Genomic DNA, 20434 nt, shown 5'->3' with positions numbered 1-20434 from the left:
GATAGGGCCCGTGCGATAGGGCAACTTCAATCAATCAATCAATCAATTTTATTTATAAAGCCCAATATCACAAATCACAATTTGCCTCACAGGGCTTTACAGCATACGACATCCCTCTGTCCTTATGACCCTCGCAGCGGATAAGGAAAAACTCCCCCCAAAAAAAACCTTTAATGGGGGAAAAAAAAACGGTAGAAACCTCAGGAAGAGCAACTGAGGAGGGCTCCTTCTTCCAGGACGGACATACGTGCAATAAATGTCGTACAGAACAGATCAGCATAATAAATTAACAGTAATCCGCATGACACAATGAGACAGAGAGAGAGAGAGAGAGAGAGAGAGAGAGAGAGAGAGAGAGAGAGAAAGATGCAGGTAATGACAGTAGCTTACAACAACATTATTGAAAGTAATAATATTATAGTTATAGTTCTGGCTACTGTGGTACAATATGTTGAAAGTATGTCTTAATATCTGGCAGTATACATGTGTGACAATAGTCATATGTGTATAATAACAGTAGAAGTATGACTAATGACTAATGATAACAGCAGCAGCCGGAGGCATCTGGCAGGACCACGGCAGCAGCACAACCACACATGTCATGCTGTCCAGGCACTGCTGCGATATGAGTTAATCTGAGAGACAGTGGAGCACAAAGGCTCCGGAGAAGAAGCTGAGTTAGTGACATCCAGAATGGCCGAGTTAGCAAGATGCAGAAATAGAATACGAGAGAGAGAGAGAGAGAGAGAGAAGGAGAGAAGGTGCCCGGTGTATTATAGGGGAGTCCTCCGGCAGACTAGGCCTAAGTCAGCCTAACTGGGGGCTGGTACAGGGCAAGCCTGAGCCAGCCCTAACTATAAGCTTTATCAAAGAGGAAAGTCTTAAGTCTAGTCTTAAATGTGGAGATGGTGTCTGCCTCCCGGACCGTAACAGGAAGATGATTCCACAGGAGAGGAGCCTGATAGCTGAAGGCTCTGGCTCCTGATCTACTTTTGGAGACTTTAGGGACCACGAGTAACCCTGTGTTCTCAGAGCTCAGTGTTCTGGTGGGATAATAAGGCACTATGAGCTCTCTAAGATATGACGGAGCTTGACCATTTAGAGCTTTATAAGTTAACAGTAGGATTTTAAATTCAATTCTGGATTTTACAGGGAGCCAGTGCAGCGAAGCTAAAACAGGAGAAATATGATCTCGTTTCTTAGTTCCTGTTAGTACACGTGCTGCTGCATTCTGAATTAGCTGGAGAGTTTTTAAGGACTTACTAGAGCTACCTGATAATAGAGAGTTACAGTAATCCAGCCTTGAGGTAACAAAAGCATGGACCAATTTTTCTGCATCTTTTCGGGTCAGGATAGGCCTAATTTTGGCCTAAATTTTGATCAAATGTTACTCCGAGGTTTCTTAGGGTAGTGGTAGAGGCCAGAGCAATGCCATCTAGAGAAACTATGTTATCAGATAATGCGTCTCTGAGTTGTTTGGGGCCAAGAACAATAACTTCAGTTTTGTATGAATTTAACCACAGGAAATTGGTGCTCATCCAAGTTTTTATGTCTTTAAGGCAGTTATGGTGTTTAGTTAATTGATTACTTTCCTCTGGCTTCATCGATAAATACAACTGAGTATCATCCGCATAACAATGGAAATTTATAGAGTGATTTCTAATGATGTTACCTAAAGGAAGCATATATAGAGTAAATAGGATTGGTCCGAGCACAGAACCTTGCAGAACTCCAAAACAAACTTTGGTACGTAAGTATGATTCATTATGAACATGAACAAACTGAAAACGATCAGATAAATAAGATTTAAACCAGCTTAGTGCAGAACCTTTTTGGGCCAATTAAGTGATCCAGTCTCTGCAGTAGAATTTGATGGTCAATTGTGTCAAACACTGTACTAAGATCTAATAAAACAAGTACAGAGACAAGTCCTTTGTCTGAAGCAATCAGAAGGTCATTTGTAATTTTAACTAGTGCTGTCTCAGTGCTATGATGCACTCTAAATCCTGACTGAAATTTCTCAAATAAATTATTATCGTGGAGAAAATCACACAACTGGTCTGCGACTACTTTCTCAAGGATCTTTGACATAAAGGGAAGATTAGATATTGGTCTATAGTTGGCTAACACCTCTGGATCCAGGGTGGGCTTTTTTAGTAGAGGTTTAATTACAGCTACCTTAAAAGATCGTGGTACATAGCCTGTTAATAAGGATATATTGTTCATATCTAATATATGAGAGTTAACTAAAGGTAAGACCTCCTTCAGTAGCCTACTTGGGATGGGGTCTAAGAGACACGTTGATGATTTAGATGAAGAAATGACCGCGGTCAATTCTTGAAGAGAAATTGGGGAGAAGCAATCTTATATATTAGGTTTTACAGCTGTGTTTGAGGTTAGATAGGTACTATCTGAGGACAGAAGGTCATGAATTTTGCCTCTAATAGTTAGAATTTTGTCATTAAAAAAGCTCATGAAATCATTACTGCTAAGGCAAGGCAAGGCAATTTTATTTATATAGCACCATTCATACACAAGGCAATTCAATGTGCTTTACAAGGGAAATATGTTAAGATAAAACATTAAAGGAACAATAGATCATTAAAAACAAAAGCTAAAAGCAAGAAAAACAGTGCAGAAAATGCATTTAAAAAGCAAACATAAAGCAAAAGCAACAGCAGACAAATATAAAAACAATAGCTACAGATTATCCTAACAATAAGTTACATATCTAGTTCACTGGTAAGCTGCAGTAAATAGTAATGTTTTAAGCCCTGATTTAAATGAGCTGACAGTTTCAGCCGACCTCAGATATTCTGGAAGTTTGTTCCACAGACGGGGAGCATAGAAACTAAAGGCTGCTTCACCTTGTTTGGTTTTGATCCTGGGAACACTGAGTAAACCTGTTCCAGATGATCTGAGGGGTCTGGATGCTTCATAACGTACAAGTAAATCAGAGATGTATTTAGGCCCGAGACCATTTAGTGCTTTATAGACAAGTAACAAGATTTTAAAGTCTATCCTTTGACACACAGGAAGCCAGTGCAGTGATTTAAGCACTGGTGTAATGTGTTCCACTCTCTTGGTGTTGGTGAGGACTCTGGCAGCAGCGTTCTGGACGAGCTGCAGTTGTCTGATTGATTTTTTACTCAGGCCTGTGAAGACACCGTTACAATAGTCCAGCCTGCTGAAAATGAAAGCATGAACAAGTTTTTCTGTATCTGGTTTAGACAGAAATTCTTTTATTCTTGCTATGTTTTTCAGGTGGTAGTAGGCTGATTTAGTAATTGTCTTAATGTGACTATTGAAATTTAGGTCTGAGTCCAGAACTACACCAAGATTTCTGGCTTGATTTGTAGGTTTTAGTGTCATGGCGTCAAGGTGAGCACTGACTATTGATCTTTGTTCTTTGAGGCCAAAAACAACTATTGCAGTTTTTTCTGTGTTTAGTTGTAGAAAATTCTGGTACATCCACATATTGATTTCGTCAATGCACTTATTTAGCAGATGTAGGGGACTGTAGTCATCTGGTGACACTGTTATGTGAAGTTGTGTGTCATCTGCATAAGTATGGTAGGAGATGTTATGATATTCCATAATCTGAGCAAGAGGGAGCATATAGATGTTGAACAGAAGAGGCCCAAGAATGGACCCTTGAGGAACTCCACATGCAATCTTTGTTCACACAGATTCATAATTGCCAAGTGACACAAAGAAATCCCTGTCTTGTACACTGAACAAAAATATAAACGCAACACTTTTGTTTTTGCTCCCATTTTTCATGAGATGGACTCAAAGATCTAAAACTTTTTCTACATACACAAAAGACCATTTCCCTCGAATATTGTTCACAAATCTGTCTAAATCTCTGTTAGTGAACACTTCTCCTTTGCCAAGATAATCCATCCCACCTCACAGGTGTGGCATATCAAGATGCTGATTAGACAGCATGAATATTGCACAGATGTGCCTTAGGCTGGCCACAATAAAAGGCCACTCTAAAATGTTCAGTTTTATCACACAGCACAATGCCACAGATGTCGCAAGTTTTGAGGGAGCGTGCAATTGGCATGTTGACTGCAGGAATGTCCACCAGAGCTGTTCCCCGTGAATTGAATGTTCATTTCTCTACCATAAGCCGTCTCCAAAGGCGTTTCAATTTGGCAGTACATCCAACCGGCCTCACAACTGCAGACCACATGTAACCACACCAGCTCAGGACCTCCACATTCAGCATGTTCACCTCCAAGATCGTCTGAGACCAGCCACCCAGACAGCTGCTGCGACAATCGGTTTGCATAACCAAAGAATTTCTGCACAAACTGTCAGAAACCGTCTCAGGGAAGCTCATCTGCATGCTCGTCGTCCTCATCAGGGTCTCGACCTGACTGCAGTTCGTCGTCGTAACCGACTTGAGTGGGCAAATGCTCACATTCGATGACGTCTGGCACGTTGGAGAGGTGTTCTCCTCACGGATGAATCCCTGTTTTCACTGTTCAGGGCAGATGGCAGACAGCGTGTGTGGCGTCGTGTGGGTGAGCGGTTTGCTGATGTCAATGTTGTGGATCGAGTGGCCCATGGTGGCGGTGGGGTTATGGTATGGGCAGGCGTATGGTATGGACACCGAACACAGGTGCATTTTGTTGATGGCATCTTGAATGCACAGTGATACCATGACGAGATCCTGAGGCCCATTGTTGTGCCATTCATCCACGACCATCACCTCACGTTGCAGCATGATAATGCACGGCCCCATGTTGCAAGGATCTGTACACAATTCCTGGAAGCTGAAAACATCCCAGTTCTTGCATGGCCAACATGCTCACCGGGCATGTCACCCATTGAGCATGTTTGGGATGCTCTGGATCGGCGTATACGACAGCGTGTTCCAGTTCCTGCCAAAATATCCAGCAGCTTCGCACAGCCATTGAAGAGGAGTGGACCAGCATTCCACAGGCCACAATCAACAACCTGATCAACTCTATGCGAGGGAGATGTATTGCACTGCATGAGGCAAATGGTGGTCACACCAGATACTGACTGGTTTTCTGACCCCCCCAGACCCCCACAATAAAGCAAAACTGCACAGAGTTTGCACAGAGTCAGAGTGGCCTTTTATTGTGGCCAGCCTAAGGCACACCTGTGCATTATTCATGCTGTTTAATCAGCATCTTGATATGCCACACCTGTGAGGTGGGATGGATTATCTCGGCAAAGGAGAAGTGCTCACTAACACAGATTTAGACAGATTCGTGAACAATATTTGAGGGAAATGGTCTTTTGTGTATATAGAAAAAGTTTTAGATCTTTGAGTCCAGCTCACGAAAAATGGGAGCAAAAACAAAAGTGTTGCGTTTATATTTTTGTTCAGTGTAAATAAGATTTAAACCAATTTAGCACAGTGCCAGAAAGTCCCACAAACTTTTCTAGTCTGTTGAGCAGTATCTTATGGTCAACTGTGTCGAATGCAGCACTGAGGTCCAGTAATACCAGAACCGAAATCTTTGATGCATCACTGCTCAGATGAATGTCATTTAAAACTTTTACAAGTGCAGTCTCAGTGCTGTGATGTGCTCGAAATCCAGACTGAAAGGCATCAAAGATATTGTTTTGCTCCAAGAAGGTGTTAAGTTGCTGAAAAACAACCTTTTCAATGATCTTTCCTAAAAATGGTAGGTTTGATATGGGCCTGTAGTTATTTATTACTGAGGCATCCAGATTAGGCTTTTTTAAGAGAGGTTTAATGACTGCAGTCTTCAGGGCTGTTGGAAAAAGGCCTGACTGAAGAGAACAGTTGACTATCTGTAGTATATCTGATGCTATGCAGTTAAAAACATCTTTAAAAAAGCTTGTAGGCAGAGTGTCAAGGCAGCAGGTAGTGGACCTAAGGTTGCATGCCTTGGTGGATAGCAGTTCAGGAGGGACTGACACTGATGGGTTTGTCAGTCTGTCAACAACAGTAAATAAAGTCCGTGCATTGTTGTTATTTTTGTTGATAATCTCAGAGAAAAAGGACTGCCGCGTCCTTTTTAGCTCCAAGTTATAGATGTGCAGACTTTCCTTATAGATGTCATAATGAAGTTTGGTTTTTCGCCACCTGCATTCTGCTTTTCTACATTCTCTTTTTTGAGCTTTTACCTGTGTGGTGTTCCTCCATGGTGGTTTTTTCTTACCAGAGACAACTTTGACCTTCATGGGGGCAATATTGTCCATAATATTCATAGCTTTAGAGCTGAAACTATGAACCAGATCATTGACAGAGACTGAGGGCAGAGCTGGTGTGGGTATAAAATCCTGGGTGAATAGTGTACAGGTGTTTTCACTGATATAGCGTTTTCTGATTACCCCTGTTGTACTTTTACTGGTGTCAGCGGAGATGGCCATTTTAAAGAAAACGCAGTAATGATCAGAAAAGGCAACATCAGTCACCACAACCTCAGAAATGTTGAGCGCTTTGGAGATAATTAGATCTAAAATATGTCCCTTATTGTGTGTTGGCTCTGTTACATGCTAGGAAAGTTCAAAGTTGTCCAGGATGTAGAAAAGTTCTTTCGCACTGCCATCTTTGGGATTATCAATATGAATATTAAAATCACCCACTATAACAACACAGTCAAAATCAATACAGACAACAGACAATAGTTTAGAAAAGTCATCAACAAAGTGTGCACTATATTTTGGAGGCCTGTAAATGGTTACTAATACTGCTTGACAGGAGGATCTCAACTGCAGTGCAACATTTTCAAAAGACTCAAACTTCCCATATGACAACTGTTTGCACTGATACACATCCTTAAATAAAGTGGCTACTCCACCTCCTTTCCTGAGTTCTCTAACTGAGCTGATAAAATGGAAGTTTGGGGGGGCTGATTCAATAAGTACTGCTGCATTGTTGTTTTCATTTAACCAAGTTTCAGTTAAAAACATAAAATCAAGGTTTCTCTTGATAATAAAATCATTAATTAATAGTGACTTGCCAGCCAGAGATCTGATATTTAATAAAGCTAAGTTTAGTGTACTAACATTGTCTGACACAGTCTGTGGCTGACGCATAACTGGAGTAAGATTAGATAGAGTAGCTGTGCGCTTCGAGTACACATTGTTTTTCCTGATGCTAGTCAAAACAGGAATGACAGACCTTGGAGATGACTCTGGCTGATGCTTTTCAATTTCAAGATGTGTTTGATCATGCCACCGGCTATTTAAGATTGCCGGTATGTTTAAGGAAGCGGCATGGGGTCTGACTCATCTCTGACAGGCACCTGAGTGATGACGTCTAGGGCTACTATTTAAGAGTTCATCAATTTGACTGAGCTTTAGTGTGGCAGCTTTAACTAACTCCTTGATTGGTGAGCGTGGTGGAGGGGGGGGTTGACGCTGGCTCCGTGGTGATTGTGGTGGTGGTGGTGGGGAGGGTCGACGTTGGCTCCTTAGTGTTTGCGCCGGTGCTGGAGGGGGGCGACGTTGGCTCCTTGGTGGTTGTGGTGAAGGGCAGGAGGGGGGTTGTTGGATCCCTGACTGGGACAGGGACATCCTCTGAATGCCTTGGGTGATGTGGAGCAAAGGGTCAGGTGAAGGGGGAGAGATGCAGGCTGTCTGTCTCTGTGCCACATACTTGTCCTTGGCTCTTATCTGTCCATTCTTGTTTTGGTATGGCCTTCCAAGAGCATGACATAGGTTGGCCCCGAGTAGTCTGCATCCAGTGATGTTCGGATGAATCCCATCACGCTGAAAACGATCCTTACAGTTCCAAAAGATGTTAAAATTGTCAATGAACTTTATCCCATGAGTGAAGCATGCCGATGTCAGCCATGTATTCAGGGCAAGGAGTCTGGTAAAAGACTCGATTCCTTTCCCCAGGGTTGGAATGGGGCCAGAAATGAACACATTTTGTGACTGACAGTCACTCAGTTTCTCCAGGAGCAGGGAAAAGTCTTTTTTCAGGATCTCAGAGCCAGTTTTTCCTCGTAGAATGTCAAAAGACCCAGCATGGATGATGATCCTCATGTTACTGGGGTGTGTAGAGAGGATCACTGGCAACAGCTCAGTTAGCTCCCTGACAGACATGTCAGACACTGTTAGATTTTCAGTCTTTGCCATTCTTACATGCTTGGTTATTGAGTCTCCGATCAGGATGGTATCTGGCTGATCAGGTGTGGTGTTAGCGATACTTCTCCTGGCCCTTGGCTTCTCAGGTGTGGAGTTAGCATAGTTTTTCTGGCCCTGGGTCTAGCAGTGGTTTGGGGCTATTGCTTGCATTTTGGATAGCCTTGGCCTGCCTGGGTTCAGTGTAGTTGGTATTGTCACATATTTCATTTGGAGCCAGTGCATCGTACCTGTTGTGTAGAGAGAGTTCAAGTGGAGGGGTGAGCGTTGGGGCTCTCTTGACTGATTTTCTGCTGGATTTGCCTTTGCGTCTAGTGACATCAGACCAAGTCCTGGCTGGAGTTGATGCTTTTGGTCGAGCACCAGTCCTGTGCCAGTAGGAAGGGTCATTAGGAAAGGCCAGTCTGGGAGCCTCTGCAGCTGATCCAGTGGTGTTAGGACATATCCATGGGATTGTGTCAGCCAAGTCAGCAATGGTGTGCTCCACATTTGTTGTATTTCCATATACACCAGTCTGTCCATCAGCCCCTTGTATGTTAGCTGCCACAGAGTCAATAAATTGTTCACTCTCACGAATTTGCTGTAGCGTTTCATTCTTCATTTGAAGCTGCCTTATCGTCTCAGTTAGTCGCTCACACTCTGTGCAGCTCACAGATTTTGCCATTTTGTCCTTGTCCTAATCACAGGTTTCCAGTCACAGACACAGCAAAAGGCTTGCACTGTGCCTCAGCCCTGCTCACACAGTACTGAAGTGGTGAAAAAATGGTGAAAATATGGCAGTAGTCCTCTGTATCTTTCGCAAATTAAAGTCCCCATGCTTTATAAGTATCCAGGATCTACTTTCTGTAGCTTTTAGCAGAAAAAAAAACAAGTATGTCCACAAAAGAACGTAAGCAAAGCGGAGCGCAAGCAGCAGAGCGTCTGCACTGTAAGAAAGCCGGAAGCGGCACTACAAGGCTCAATAGAGCTTTGACTCTCAGTCAGCCTGGCTACAATGCTGAAAAGAAACCTGGGGTTATTTTTGTTTTCTTATATTAATGCTGAGTAATAGTTCACCTTCAAGCTGGTGTTCTGCAAAACCAAGTTGCGGCCTTATTTGGAGTGAGCCCTTGTACCATATGCAAACTGAAGGCCAAGTTCCATATAAGACAGGCCGCGAAGTGGGCGTCCCAAGAAGAAGGCACCCCAAGAAGACTGTTTCCTCATCCTGTCAGCATTTGGGAACCTGAGACATTCTTCTACAGATTTGCAGACAAGGTTTGCAGGGCCATGTGGCAGATGGCTCTCTGCCCAGACAATCCGGAACAGACTGCACGCAACCAATCTCCTATCTCATAGGGCCGCCAGGAGGCCTGCCATGACTGCCCTTCACCATCAGGTCCATTTGCGCTGGTGTTGGCAACACGTGCACTGGAACCTGAACATGTGGAGGAACATTATGTATAGCAATGAGTCCAGATTCTGCCTATGGCAGTTGGATCATAGGGTCAAAGTTTGGAAAAGACACAGAGAACGCTCTTCTGATTGCTGCACCGATAGTATCTTTTGGTGGAGACAGTGTGATGGTGTGGGCCAGCATCTCCCTCACTGCAAAAATGTGGCTTGTCATCACTGGATGCAATCTCAATGCAGAGAGATATCGCGATGAAATTCTGCAACCAGTGGCAATCCCATATTTCCAGTCTGGGGCTGAACTCTATCCTCCAAGATGACAACGCTCACACCCACAGAGCAGGGTTTATCACAGACTACCTCCAGAATTTGGGAGTGGAGAGGATGGAATGGCCTGCCGGCAGTCCTAAACTCAACCCCATTGAACACTTGTGGGATCAGCTTGGGTGTGCTGTTCGTGCCAGAGCAACCAACACAACCATGTTGGCTGTCACAAATGCTGGGATGCCATCCCACAGCAGTGTATGACCAGGCTGGTGACCAGCATGAGGGGGAAGTGCCAGGCTGTTGTGGCTGTGCATGGTTCTTCCACACAATGCTGAGGCTCCTGTTTGTTAAATGAATAAATTGTTAAATTGCCAATATGTCTTGTTTCTTCAGACTTCAATCATCCAATCCACCAAACAACACCAAACAAGAGTCAACAGCAAAAGAAGAAGCTGCTTGGCATTGGTAGAGAGGATTTGGCAAATTTTTCATGGGCGCAACCCACATACTCAGCTCTGCTGCTCATCCCACAAATGCATGTTCCTTACAAATTTGGCACCATTTAAAAGGGAAATACACAGACTTTCCAAAGGTATAAGATTTATTGCCAAGAAGCATACAACAAAGGAATAATCTACCAAACACAAATTTCCTTACTTTTTGTGCTTCGTTTATTTATTTTAACCATGACTGTGGATCTTTACTGATGAACTGCCCAGACTATTTCCGTTTTTCATTCATACAAACAAATTTAATTGTTTTCCACCTGCATGTATGACATAGTACGAGACAGTATATGCAAGAGCTACAGAAGGAAGAGGGTAAGATTTATTTTTTTATTATTCATTTATTTTATTTTAATTTTATTAATAATAATAATAATAATAATAATAATAATAATAGATCTTATTTGTAATGTACTTTACATCCTTGGATCTCAAAGTGCTACAGGTTAAAAGCATAATAAGAACATATGAAAAAACAAAACAAAAAAAAAACACACTATAATTAGCTCAAATTAACAGTCAAAGGCCTTTTTGAATAAAAAAGTTTGCAGGCCTTCTTTAAAAGAATCCAGGCTCTGTACAGCCCTCAGCTGGAGAGGGAGGTTGTTCCACAAACGTGGTGCGGCCGAGCAGAAGGCTCGGTCTCCCATGGTGCAGAGCTTGGTGCTGGGAACGCGGAGGAGTAGGCTGCCTGCAGATCTGAGGGTGCGGGTGGAGGATTGTGGAGTGATTAGATCTTGTACGTAGGGGGGTGCGTGTCCATTGATGCATTTGTGGGTGAGCAGCAGAATTTTGTAATTGATCCGGGATGAGACAGGGAGCCAGTGTAGTGAGTGTAGAATGGGGGTTATGTGCTCGTTTTTACGGACTCTCATCAGGACCTTGGCAGCGCTGTTCTGTCACGACCCGTCCTCCGTGATGCTGTGTGTGTGTGTGTGTGTGTGTGTGTGTGTGTGTGTGTGCTTTTGTTTTCAGTCATTTGAGTGAGTGGGTGTAAGGCTGGTGTGTTTTTGTTCTTGTCTCTCTACCTGTTCTCTCCCTCCCTTCTCTTCTCTCAATCAACACACCAGCCGCCCAGCAGTAATCAACACACCAGTCTGCTATCAAGCCATCATCCTCACCTTCAAGTATCCCGCAGCAACAACCAGTCTCCGCTGGATCGTTTACGGTAGTACGTCTAGCTCCTAGTTTGCTGTTTTGTGCCCAGCTTAGCCTCTGCCTGCTTTTGTTTTTTCCCGCTGGAACTAATAATTGTTTCTGTCCAGGATCTCCTGCTGCCAGCCATGCCACACCGGACCCCCTCTGCCCCGTACTCCGCCGTCATCGCCTGCCAGCTAATACCCCCCTTTTGACTCAATAAACACTGTAAACTTACCTGACCTTGTCCGCCTGCTGCATTTGGGTCCAGCCCGATCGAGACGTGACATGTTCTGGATGTATTGCAGTTTCTGAATGTTCTTGCCAGGAATCCCGAGAGAGTCTGTTGCAGTAGTCCAGTCTCAAGGAGATAAAGGCATGGACTAGCTTCTCTGCACCTGGGAGGGTTAAAGTGGGGCGGAGTCTGGAGATGTTGCGAAGATGATAGAATGAGGTCTTGCACAGGCGTTTTATATGGTCATTGAAGGTCAAGTGGGGGTCAAACCGAACCCCTAGATTAACTGAGGAGGATAGAGGGATGAGCTGGCCGTCGAAGGTAAGTTGGGATATGGGTGAAGACTGAACCTGGTGTGGGGTGCCAATGAGAAGTGCCTCTGTTTTATTGCTGTTCAGTTGGAGAAAGTTATTGTTCATCCATGCCTTTATCTCCTCGAGACAGGTGGTGAGGGATGACAGGGCTGCAGAGGGGCTTGGGGCAGATTTGATGTAGAATTGTGTGTCATCAGCATAACAATGAAAGGACATCCCATGTCTGCTGATGACACGACAGAGGGGGAGCATGTAGGTGATGAAAAGGAGGGGCCAAGAACTGACCCCTGCGGAACACCACAGATGACAGGGAGCAGCCTGGACTTGCATCCTCCCAGCAAGACATATTCCTTCCTGTCTGAGAGGTAGGACTGAAACCACTGCAGTGCACGGTCAGACAGTCCAATGGTGTTCTGAAGGCGCTCCAGGAGAATGGTATGGTCCACAGTGTCAAATGCTGCTGTCAGGTCCAAGAGAATGAGGAGTGATGGAGATCCTGCATCAGCTGCCATCAGTAGGTCATTCGTCACCCTGAGCAAAGCTGTTTCGGTGCTGTGGGCTGAGCGAAAGCCTGACTGAAATTTTTCAAACAGGTTTTTATGTTTGAGGTGGTCCTGAAGCTGGGAGGCAACTGCTTTCTCTAGTACCTTGGACAGAAAGGTGAGGTTTGAAATAGGCCTGTAGTTTGCGAGAGCCTCCGGGTCCAGGGTGGGTTTCTTAAGGAGGGATCGGATGACTGCAACTTTAAGAGTGGTTGGAATGGGATCTAAGGTGCAGGTGGACGGTTTCATTCCTTTGAGGGTTTCCTCAATGTGGCTCTGCTGAACCTCAGAGAAGCATGGGAGGGATGGCAACCTCCCCATCGAGGGGTTGGAGGCAGGGGCAAACAGAGAGGAGGAGCTGGGCATCAGACAGTGGATGTTGTCAACTTTGGATCTGAAGAAGTCAATGAAATTGAAAGCCTCGTTCTTAGTCTTTTACATTCAACCTGGAAAACCTCGCAGCCACTTTTATTTGTTATAGTGTACCGTGCTCCTGGCCCGTATTCTGAATTTGTATTTGAATTTTCAGAGTTTTTATCCAGCTTAGTTCTTAAATCAGATAAAGTTATTATTGTAGGCGATTTTAACATTCATGTCGATGTTGACAATGACTCCCTGGCTACCGCGTTTATCTCATTATTAGACTCCATTGGCTTCAGTCAGGGTGTACATGAACCCACTCACTGTTTTAACCATACCCTCGATCTAGTTCTGACGTATGGAATTAAAATTGATAACCTAACAGTCTTTCCACAGAATCCCTCGCTATCGCATCATTATTTGATTACTTTTGATTTCTTTTTACTCAATTACACGCCACTCAGCAACAGTTACTATACTAGATGTTTATCAGATAGTGCTGTTGCAAAATTTAAGGAAATGATTACTCCGTCATTAAATTCAATACCAAGTCCTTCAGTAACAGAGGTTTCCCGTACCGACTTTAACCTCTCCTGAACTGATCATTTTGTCGATAGCACCGTAGGCTCGCCGCGAACAACACTCAACTCTGTAGCTCCTCTTAAAAAGAAGTTAACAAAGCAAAGAAAGTTCGCTCCATGGTGTAACTCTCAAACCCGTAAGTTAAAACAAATATTGCGAAAATTTGAAAGGAATTGGCGATTAACCAAACTGGAAGAATCTCGTTTAATCTGGACAGACAGTCTCAAAACTTATAAGAGGGGCCTCCGCAATGCCAGAGCAAACTATTACTCAGCATTAATAGAAGAAAACAAGAATAACCCCAGGTTTCTTTTCAGCACTGTAGCCAGGCTGACTGAGAGTCAAAGCTCTATTGAGCCTTGCATTCCTTTAGCCCTTAGCAGTGATGATTTCATGAGCTTTTTTCATGACAAAATTCTAACTATTAGAGGCAAAATTCATGACCTCCTGCCCTCTAACCTCAAACACAGCTGTAAGACCTAATATATATTTAGATTGCTTCTCCCCAGTTTCTCTTCAAGAATTGACCGCAGTCATTTCTTCATCTAAATCATTAACGTGTCTCTTAGACCCCATCCCAACTAGGCTACTTAAGGAGGTCTTACCTTTAGTTAACACTCATATATTAGATATGATCAATATATCCTTATTAACAGGCTATGTACCACAGTCTTTTATGGTAGCTGTAATTAAACCTCTCCTAAAAAAAGCCCACCCTGGATCCAGAGGTGTTAGCCAACTATAGACCAATATCTAATCTTCCCTTTATGTCAAAGATCCTTGAGAAAGTAGTCGCAGACCAGCTGTGTGATTTTCTCCATGATAATAATTTATTTGAGAAATTTCAGTCAGGATTTAGAGTGCATCATAGCACTGAGACAGCACTAGTTAAAATGACAAATGACCTTCTGATTGCTTCAGAGAAAGGACTCGTCTCTGTACTTGTTTAATTAGATCTTAGTGCGGCGTTTGACACAATTGACCATCAAATTCTACTGCAGAGACTAGATCACTTAATTGGCCTAAAAGGTTCTGCACTAAGCTGGTTTAAATCTTATTTATCTGATCGTTTTCAGTTTGTTCACGTTCATAATGAATCATCCTTACGTACTAAAGTTTGTTTTGAAGTTCCGCAAGGTTCTGTGCTCAGACCAATCCTATTTACTCTATATATGCTTCCTTTAGGTAACATCATTAGAAATCACTCTATAAATTTCCATTGTTATGCGGATGATACACAGTTGTATTTATCGATGAAGCCAGAACAAAGTAATCACTTAACTAAACTTCATAATTGCCTTAAAGACATTAAAACCTGGATGAGCACCAATTTCCTGATGTTAAATTCAGACAAAACTGAAGTTATTGTTCTTGGCCCCAAACAATTTAGAGACTCTTTATCTGATGACATAGTTTCTCTAGATGGCATTGCTCTGGCCTCTACCACTACCACGAGAAACCTCGGAGTAACATTTGATCAAAATTTGTCTTTTAATTCTCATTTAAAACAAACCTCACGGACTGCATTTTTTCATCTGTGTAATATTGCAAAAGTAAGGCCTATCCTGACCCGAAAAGATGCAGAAAAATTGGTCCACGCTTTTGTTACCTCAAGGCTGGATTACTGTAACTCTCTATTATCAGGTAGCTCTAGTAAGTCCTTAAAAACTCCCCAGCTAATTCAGAATGCAGCAGCACGTGTACTAACAAGAACTAAGAAACGAGATCATATTTCTCCTGTTTTAGCTTCTCTGCACTGGCTCCCTGTAAAATCCAGAATTGAATTTAAAATCCTAATGTTAACTTATAAAGCTCTAAATGGTCAGGCTCCGTCATATCTTAGAGAGCTCTTAGTGTCATATTATCCCACCAGAACTCTGCGCTCTGAGAATGCAGGGTTACTCATGGTCCCTAAAGTCTCCAAAAGTAGATCAGGAGCCAGAGCCTTCAGCTATCAGGCTCCTCTCCTGTGGAATCATCTTCCTGTTATGGTCCGGGAGGCAGACACCGTCTCCACATTTAAGACTAGACTAAAGACTTTCCTCTTTGATAAAGTTTATAGTTAGGGCTGGCTCAGGCTTGCCTTGTACCAGCCCATAGTTAGGCTGACTTAGGCCTAATCTGCTGGAGGACCCACTATAATACACCGGGCACCTTCTCACCTTCTCTCCTTCTCTCTCTCTCTCTCTCTCTCTCTCTCTCTCTCTCTCGTGTCCTATTACTGCATCTTGCTAACTTGGCCATTCTAACTCGGCTTCTTCTCCGGAGCCTTTGTGCTCCACTATCTCTCAGATTAACTCATATCGCAGCGGTGCCTGGATAGCGTGACATGTGACTCTCTCTCAATTCAATTCAAATTCGCTTTATTGACATGAAAGTTATAATAACAATATTGTCAAAGCACTTAGAGAATTAATAACATAAAATAAAATAAGTGTAAAAATAGTATAACAACAATAATAGTAATAGTATTAGTCTCTCTCTCTCTCTCTCTCTCTCTCTCTCTCTCTGTCTCTCTTTCTGTCTTATTGTGTCATACGGATTACTGTTAATTTATTATGCTGATCTGTTCTGTACGACATCTATTGCACCTATGTCCGTCCTGGAAGAGGGATCCCTCCTCAGTTGCTCTTCCTGAGGTTTCTACCATTTTTTTTCCCCATTAAAGGGTTTTTTTTGGGGAGTTTTTCCTTATCCGCTGTGAGGGTCCAAAGGACAGAGGGATGTTGTATGCTGTAAAGCCCTGTGAGGCAAATTGTGATTTGTGATATTGGGCTTTATAAATAAAATTGATTGATTGATACACCCGGCTGGGAATGAGCGGACCAGTGAAGGACAAAGCCATCAGGGCTGTGACAGATGCAGCAGAGAGAGCTTCCAGATGACTTTGGATAAAGAGGGGTGATCAGTGGACTAATGCTGCAGGGACACAAGTTGGGGCTTGATCAACCCTGGCTGGGTCACCTGGGTGAGGGTGTATGATGTTGCGACACCCGAAATGCACGACAAACCCAGGATACATTGGTGATGATGCGTCCCAGCGCACCTGTAAGATGTATCATTCACCACCATTTATGTCATTGATTAGTAGCGTAGGCCATAAGAATAACATGAAAATAGATATTATATAAATATATATCACATAAAGTAACTGCAGCATTTTTAAATTAGGGCTTTCTAATTATATACACTCTTAATTGTATTATGTATATAATAATATTATTATATTATTATTATTAGGCCCCATGCACCGACTGTAGGCAGTTGTAAGGACTCTCTTGAAACTGAAGGAACTTTTCTTCTTCTTTTTCCTCTTCTTAGAAATAAATCACTCTTTTGAGGGGCTTAAGATGCTCATGAAACTTGGCACACATGGAAAATGTGATATTTTATGGGTTTTGCATTCAGATTTGAAAACTGGCTCTGTTGCCCCCCTAGTCTCAAGATCCTGTTTTTGTCATTTGGTGGGCGGCTGTGGCTCAGAGGTAGAGCGGGTCGTCCACCAATTGGAAGATCAGCAATTTGATCCCTGGCTACTCCAGCCTACATATCGAAGTATCCTTGAGCAAGATACTGAACACCAAATTGCTCCAGATGGCTGTTCCATCTGTATGTGAGTGTGTTAAAAGGTAGCACCTTGTATGGTAGCCTCGGCCACCAGTGTATGAATGTATGTGTGAATGGTTGAATGTGACTCGAAGTGTAAAAAGTGCTTTGAGTAGTCAGATGACTGGAAAGGCGCTATATGCAGGTCCATTTACCATTATGTGGTGGCAATTTTCCATGTCTCACCATAAAAGAGGAAGTTGTTGTAATCTGAGCATACATTGTCCAATCTGCCTTAAATGTCACATGCATGATAAGAGTCCCAGCCTCATGACACCTATGTGCCAAAATTGAGTTATAGTCATGGTGCCACCTACTGGCAACATGAAACGACGTGTTTTATACTTTGACATAGTTCTCCCACAGGGGTGACCAGTTCCTCCTCAGATTTGGTCAGCATAGTGGCAAGACCCTGGTGATGCTTCTTTGTGTAGACTGTGAGTTTACATTGAAGGACGTTGCAACAGTGATGCCTTATACGCCATGAAACAGAAAGTTGTTATAACTTCCATGAACCTTGTCCTGTCTTCCCCAAATTTCACTTGTTTTATAAGGTTTCAGGCCCAAAGGCATCAACATGCAAATTAGATTTCATGGTGATTGTGCTACCCACTAGTAACAGTAAGTAAGACTTGTCAGACAGTTATCTTTATGATTTACATGACAGTTACATGGTGTGGTCTACAACGATTTACAGCAACATGACGTATAATTAATGTGTGCTCCAACGCTACAGACAGGAAGTGACAAAAATGTGAGAAAGATCGTTTCAGCACCCACACTCTATGAAGGATACACTGTCTCACTCAAGTCAGTGACCGACTTTAACAAAATAATTATCCACGTCTGTCAGCCAGCATCCTGCCAGGATCCCCAACTTGGGCAAAGGTACAAGGGCCCAATCATTGCTGCTTACAGCTTCATAAATTATTGTTGTTGTTATTGTTGTTGTTGTTGTTGTTGTTATCATAAGTGAGGGGTCTACCCAAACCTGCATTGTCATGGCTGAGACTGACCAATGGCAACAAATCCATCACAAGTGATTTTTTCCTGTTTAAAGGACAACTTCAGTATTTTTCAACCTGGGCCCTATTTCCCCATGTGTATGTATGTGTATGATTCATGGGTACAACTCGTTCTAAAACTGGTTCAGTATTGAGGGAGGCAGATGCTACTGAGAGCCGCGAAACGAGCTAAAGCGGTAATGGGGGCAAATGCGTCCCATGTAAGTTTGCGCATTAAAAGTGCTTTTTTTCACCACTTCAGATTCAAGAGCTTAAAACTTTCTAAATTAAAAGACTAATGGACTTACTCGCTGTACACATATTTCTCTGTGACATGAAAAGTTGTTGACCCTTGTTCTAATAATAAGTAACATCCTCTGATCACAGATAACAAGCTTCCTCCACCATTACAGGTTTTTATTACCATCGCTGCTGGGTCCATGGGCAAACATGAGATAGTAAGTTCTGTTGAAGCCAGTAGTCCACTGAGGAGAAATACTGTTCATGGAGGTGAAGGAACAGCTGATCACCCCATCCTGCACTGATGCTCTTACGTCAGAAACATTCCCCTGATGGACAGTTAGAAATCATTTCAACATTTCAAGTTGAGTCCACAGAGTTACAGAGCATTAAATATTTCATGGTCTCACAATGAAAAATCTGGCCTAAAACCTAAAAATGAGTGGTATCAGAAGAACTTCAGTACCAGAGGAAGAGCTTTTGGAGCTGTTCGTCCTGTTGAGAAGGCATGCTGCAACTGCACAAGGCCATCACTGCTGATGCAACAGATATAAATATCATCTTCTCCCTGCAAAAAGACAGAGGCAGTAACAACAAATAGAATGCTTTCAAAGGAATAAGAATGCTGCTGGATATTCTCTAAAGCTCAAGTGGCTGCTCTTAAAAACAGTGAAGTGGACAGAACAAACAACATTTGTGATTGTCAGGCAGGGCTTGTATGCAGCTTAAATCCTATCTTAAACTGTGTGGTCTTTCTAATTTTCAATTCAATTCAATTTTATTTATACAGCCCAATATCACAAATCACAATTTGCCTCACAGGGCTTTACAGCATACGACATCCCTCTGTCCTTATCACCCTCGCAGCGGATAAGGAAAAACTCCTTAACGGGGAAAAAAAAACGGTAGAAACCTCAGGAAGAGCAACTGAGGAGGGATCCCTCTTCCAGGACGGACAGACGTGCAATAGATGTCGTACAGAACAGATCAGCATAACAAATTAACAGTAATCCACATGACACAATGAGAGAGAGAGAGAGAGAGAGAGAGAGAGAGAGAGAGATGCAGGTAATGACAGTAGCTTACAACAACATTATTGAAAGTAATAATATTATAGTTATAGTTCTGGCTACTGTGGTACAATATGTTGAAAGTGTGTATTAATATCTGGCAGTATACATGTGTGACAATAGTCATATGTGTATAATAACAGTAGAAGTATGACTAATGACTAATGATGGCAGCAGCAGCAGCAGGAGGCATCTGGCAGGACCACGGCAGCAGCACAACCACACACGTCAACGCTGTCCAGGCACCGCTGCGATATGAGTTAATCTGAGAGACAGTGGAGCACAAAGGCTCCGGAGAAGAAGCCGAGTTAGTGACATCCAGAATGGCCGAGTTAGCAAGATGCAGTAATAGAATACGAGAGAGAGAGAGAGAGAGAGAGAGAGAGAAGAAGAAGAAGAGAAGGTGCCCGGTGTATTATAGGGGGGACCTCCGGCAGACTAGGCCTAAGTCAGCCTAACTAGGGGCTGGTACAAGGCAAGCCTGAGCCAGCCCTAACTATAAGCTTTATCAAAGAGGAAAGTCTTAAGTCTAGTCTTAAATGTAAAGACGGTGTCTGCCTCCCAGACCATAACAGGAAGATGATTCCACAGGAGAGGAGCCTGATAGCTAAAGGCTCTGGCTCCTGATCTACTTTTTGAGAGCAATATTTATTGATTTCATGCACATATTCTGTAATTTCTTTTACTAGAAAGCCTACCCTCCAAACGAAATAGCCCCTACTTGCACATAGATTTGCTTTGCTTCTGCTCAGAATGTATACTTGCACTCAGATATATTGTAGCTCTCAAAGGTTTGCTCTGCTCCTTCAGCCTTTCTCCTCACAGGCTAATTTTTGAGTTTTTGGTGCAACAACCTTGTCAAAATCTCCCAACTGATAGAAGGCCAGGTGTAGTTTTGACTGATCTATGACTTGTTGCTGCTGCTTACACTTTACTTCTGTGGCATTCGGTACAGGAAGTTACTTCAGTGGTCATTACTCTCCAGGCTTTAATGTTCTTTCCTTGCTATCTTTATGACTTTTGTAATGAAGCTCAGACTAAATTCAGTCAGGAAGAATTTCTTTATGCACACA

The 20434-nt window shown here is 42.9% G+C and overlaps 1 protein-coding gene across 1 annotated transcript in view; it reads right to left on the bottom strand.

Annotated features, from left to right (window-relative positions):
* The window catches only part of LOC125882999 (putative ferric-chelate reductase 1), a 333018-nt gene that overhangs the window by 139069 nt on the left and 173515 nt on the right, over window positions 1-20434 (bottom strand). The window contains exons 7-8 of the mRNA XM_049567087.1: window positions 18758-18859; window positions 18476-18620 (exon numbers count right to left, since the gene is read on the bottom strand). Of these exons, the coding sequence (XP_049423044.1) occupies window positions 18476-18620; window positions 18758-18859 (247 nt within the window). The remainder of the gene's footprint in view (window positions 1-18475; window positions 18621-18757; window positions 18860-20434) is intronic.

Source organism: Epinephelus fuscoguttatus, linkage group LG22, assembly GCF_011397635.1.
Source record: "Epinephelus fuscoguttatus linkage group LG22, E.fuscoguttatus.final_Chr_v1".
In the NCBI taxonomy this organism is placed as follows: Eukaryota; Metazoa; Chordata; class Actinopteri; order Perciformes; family Serranidae; genus Epinephelus; species Epinephelus fuscoguttatus.
This window is presented reverse-complemented; position numbering and strand designations above follow the sequence as displayed.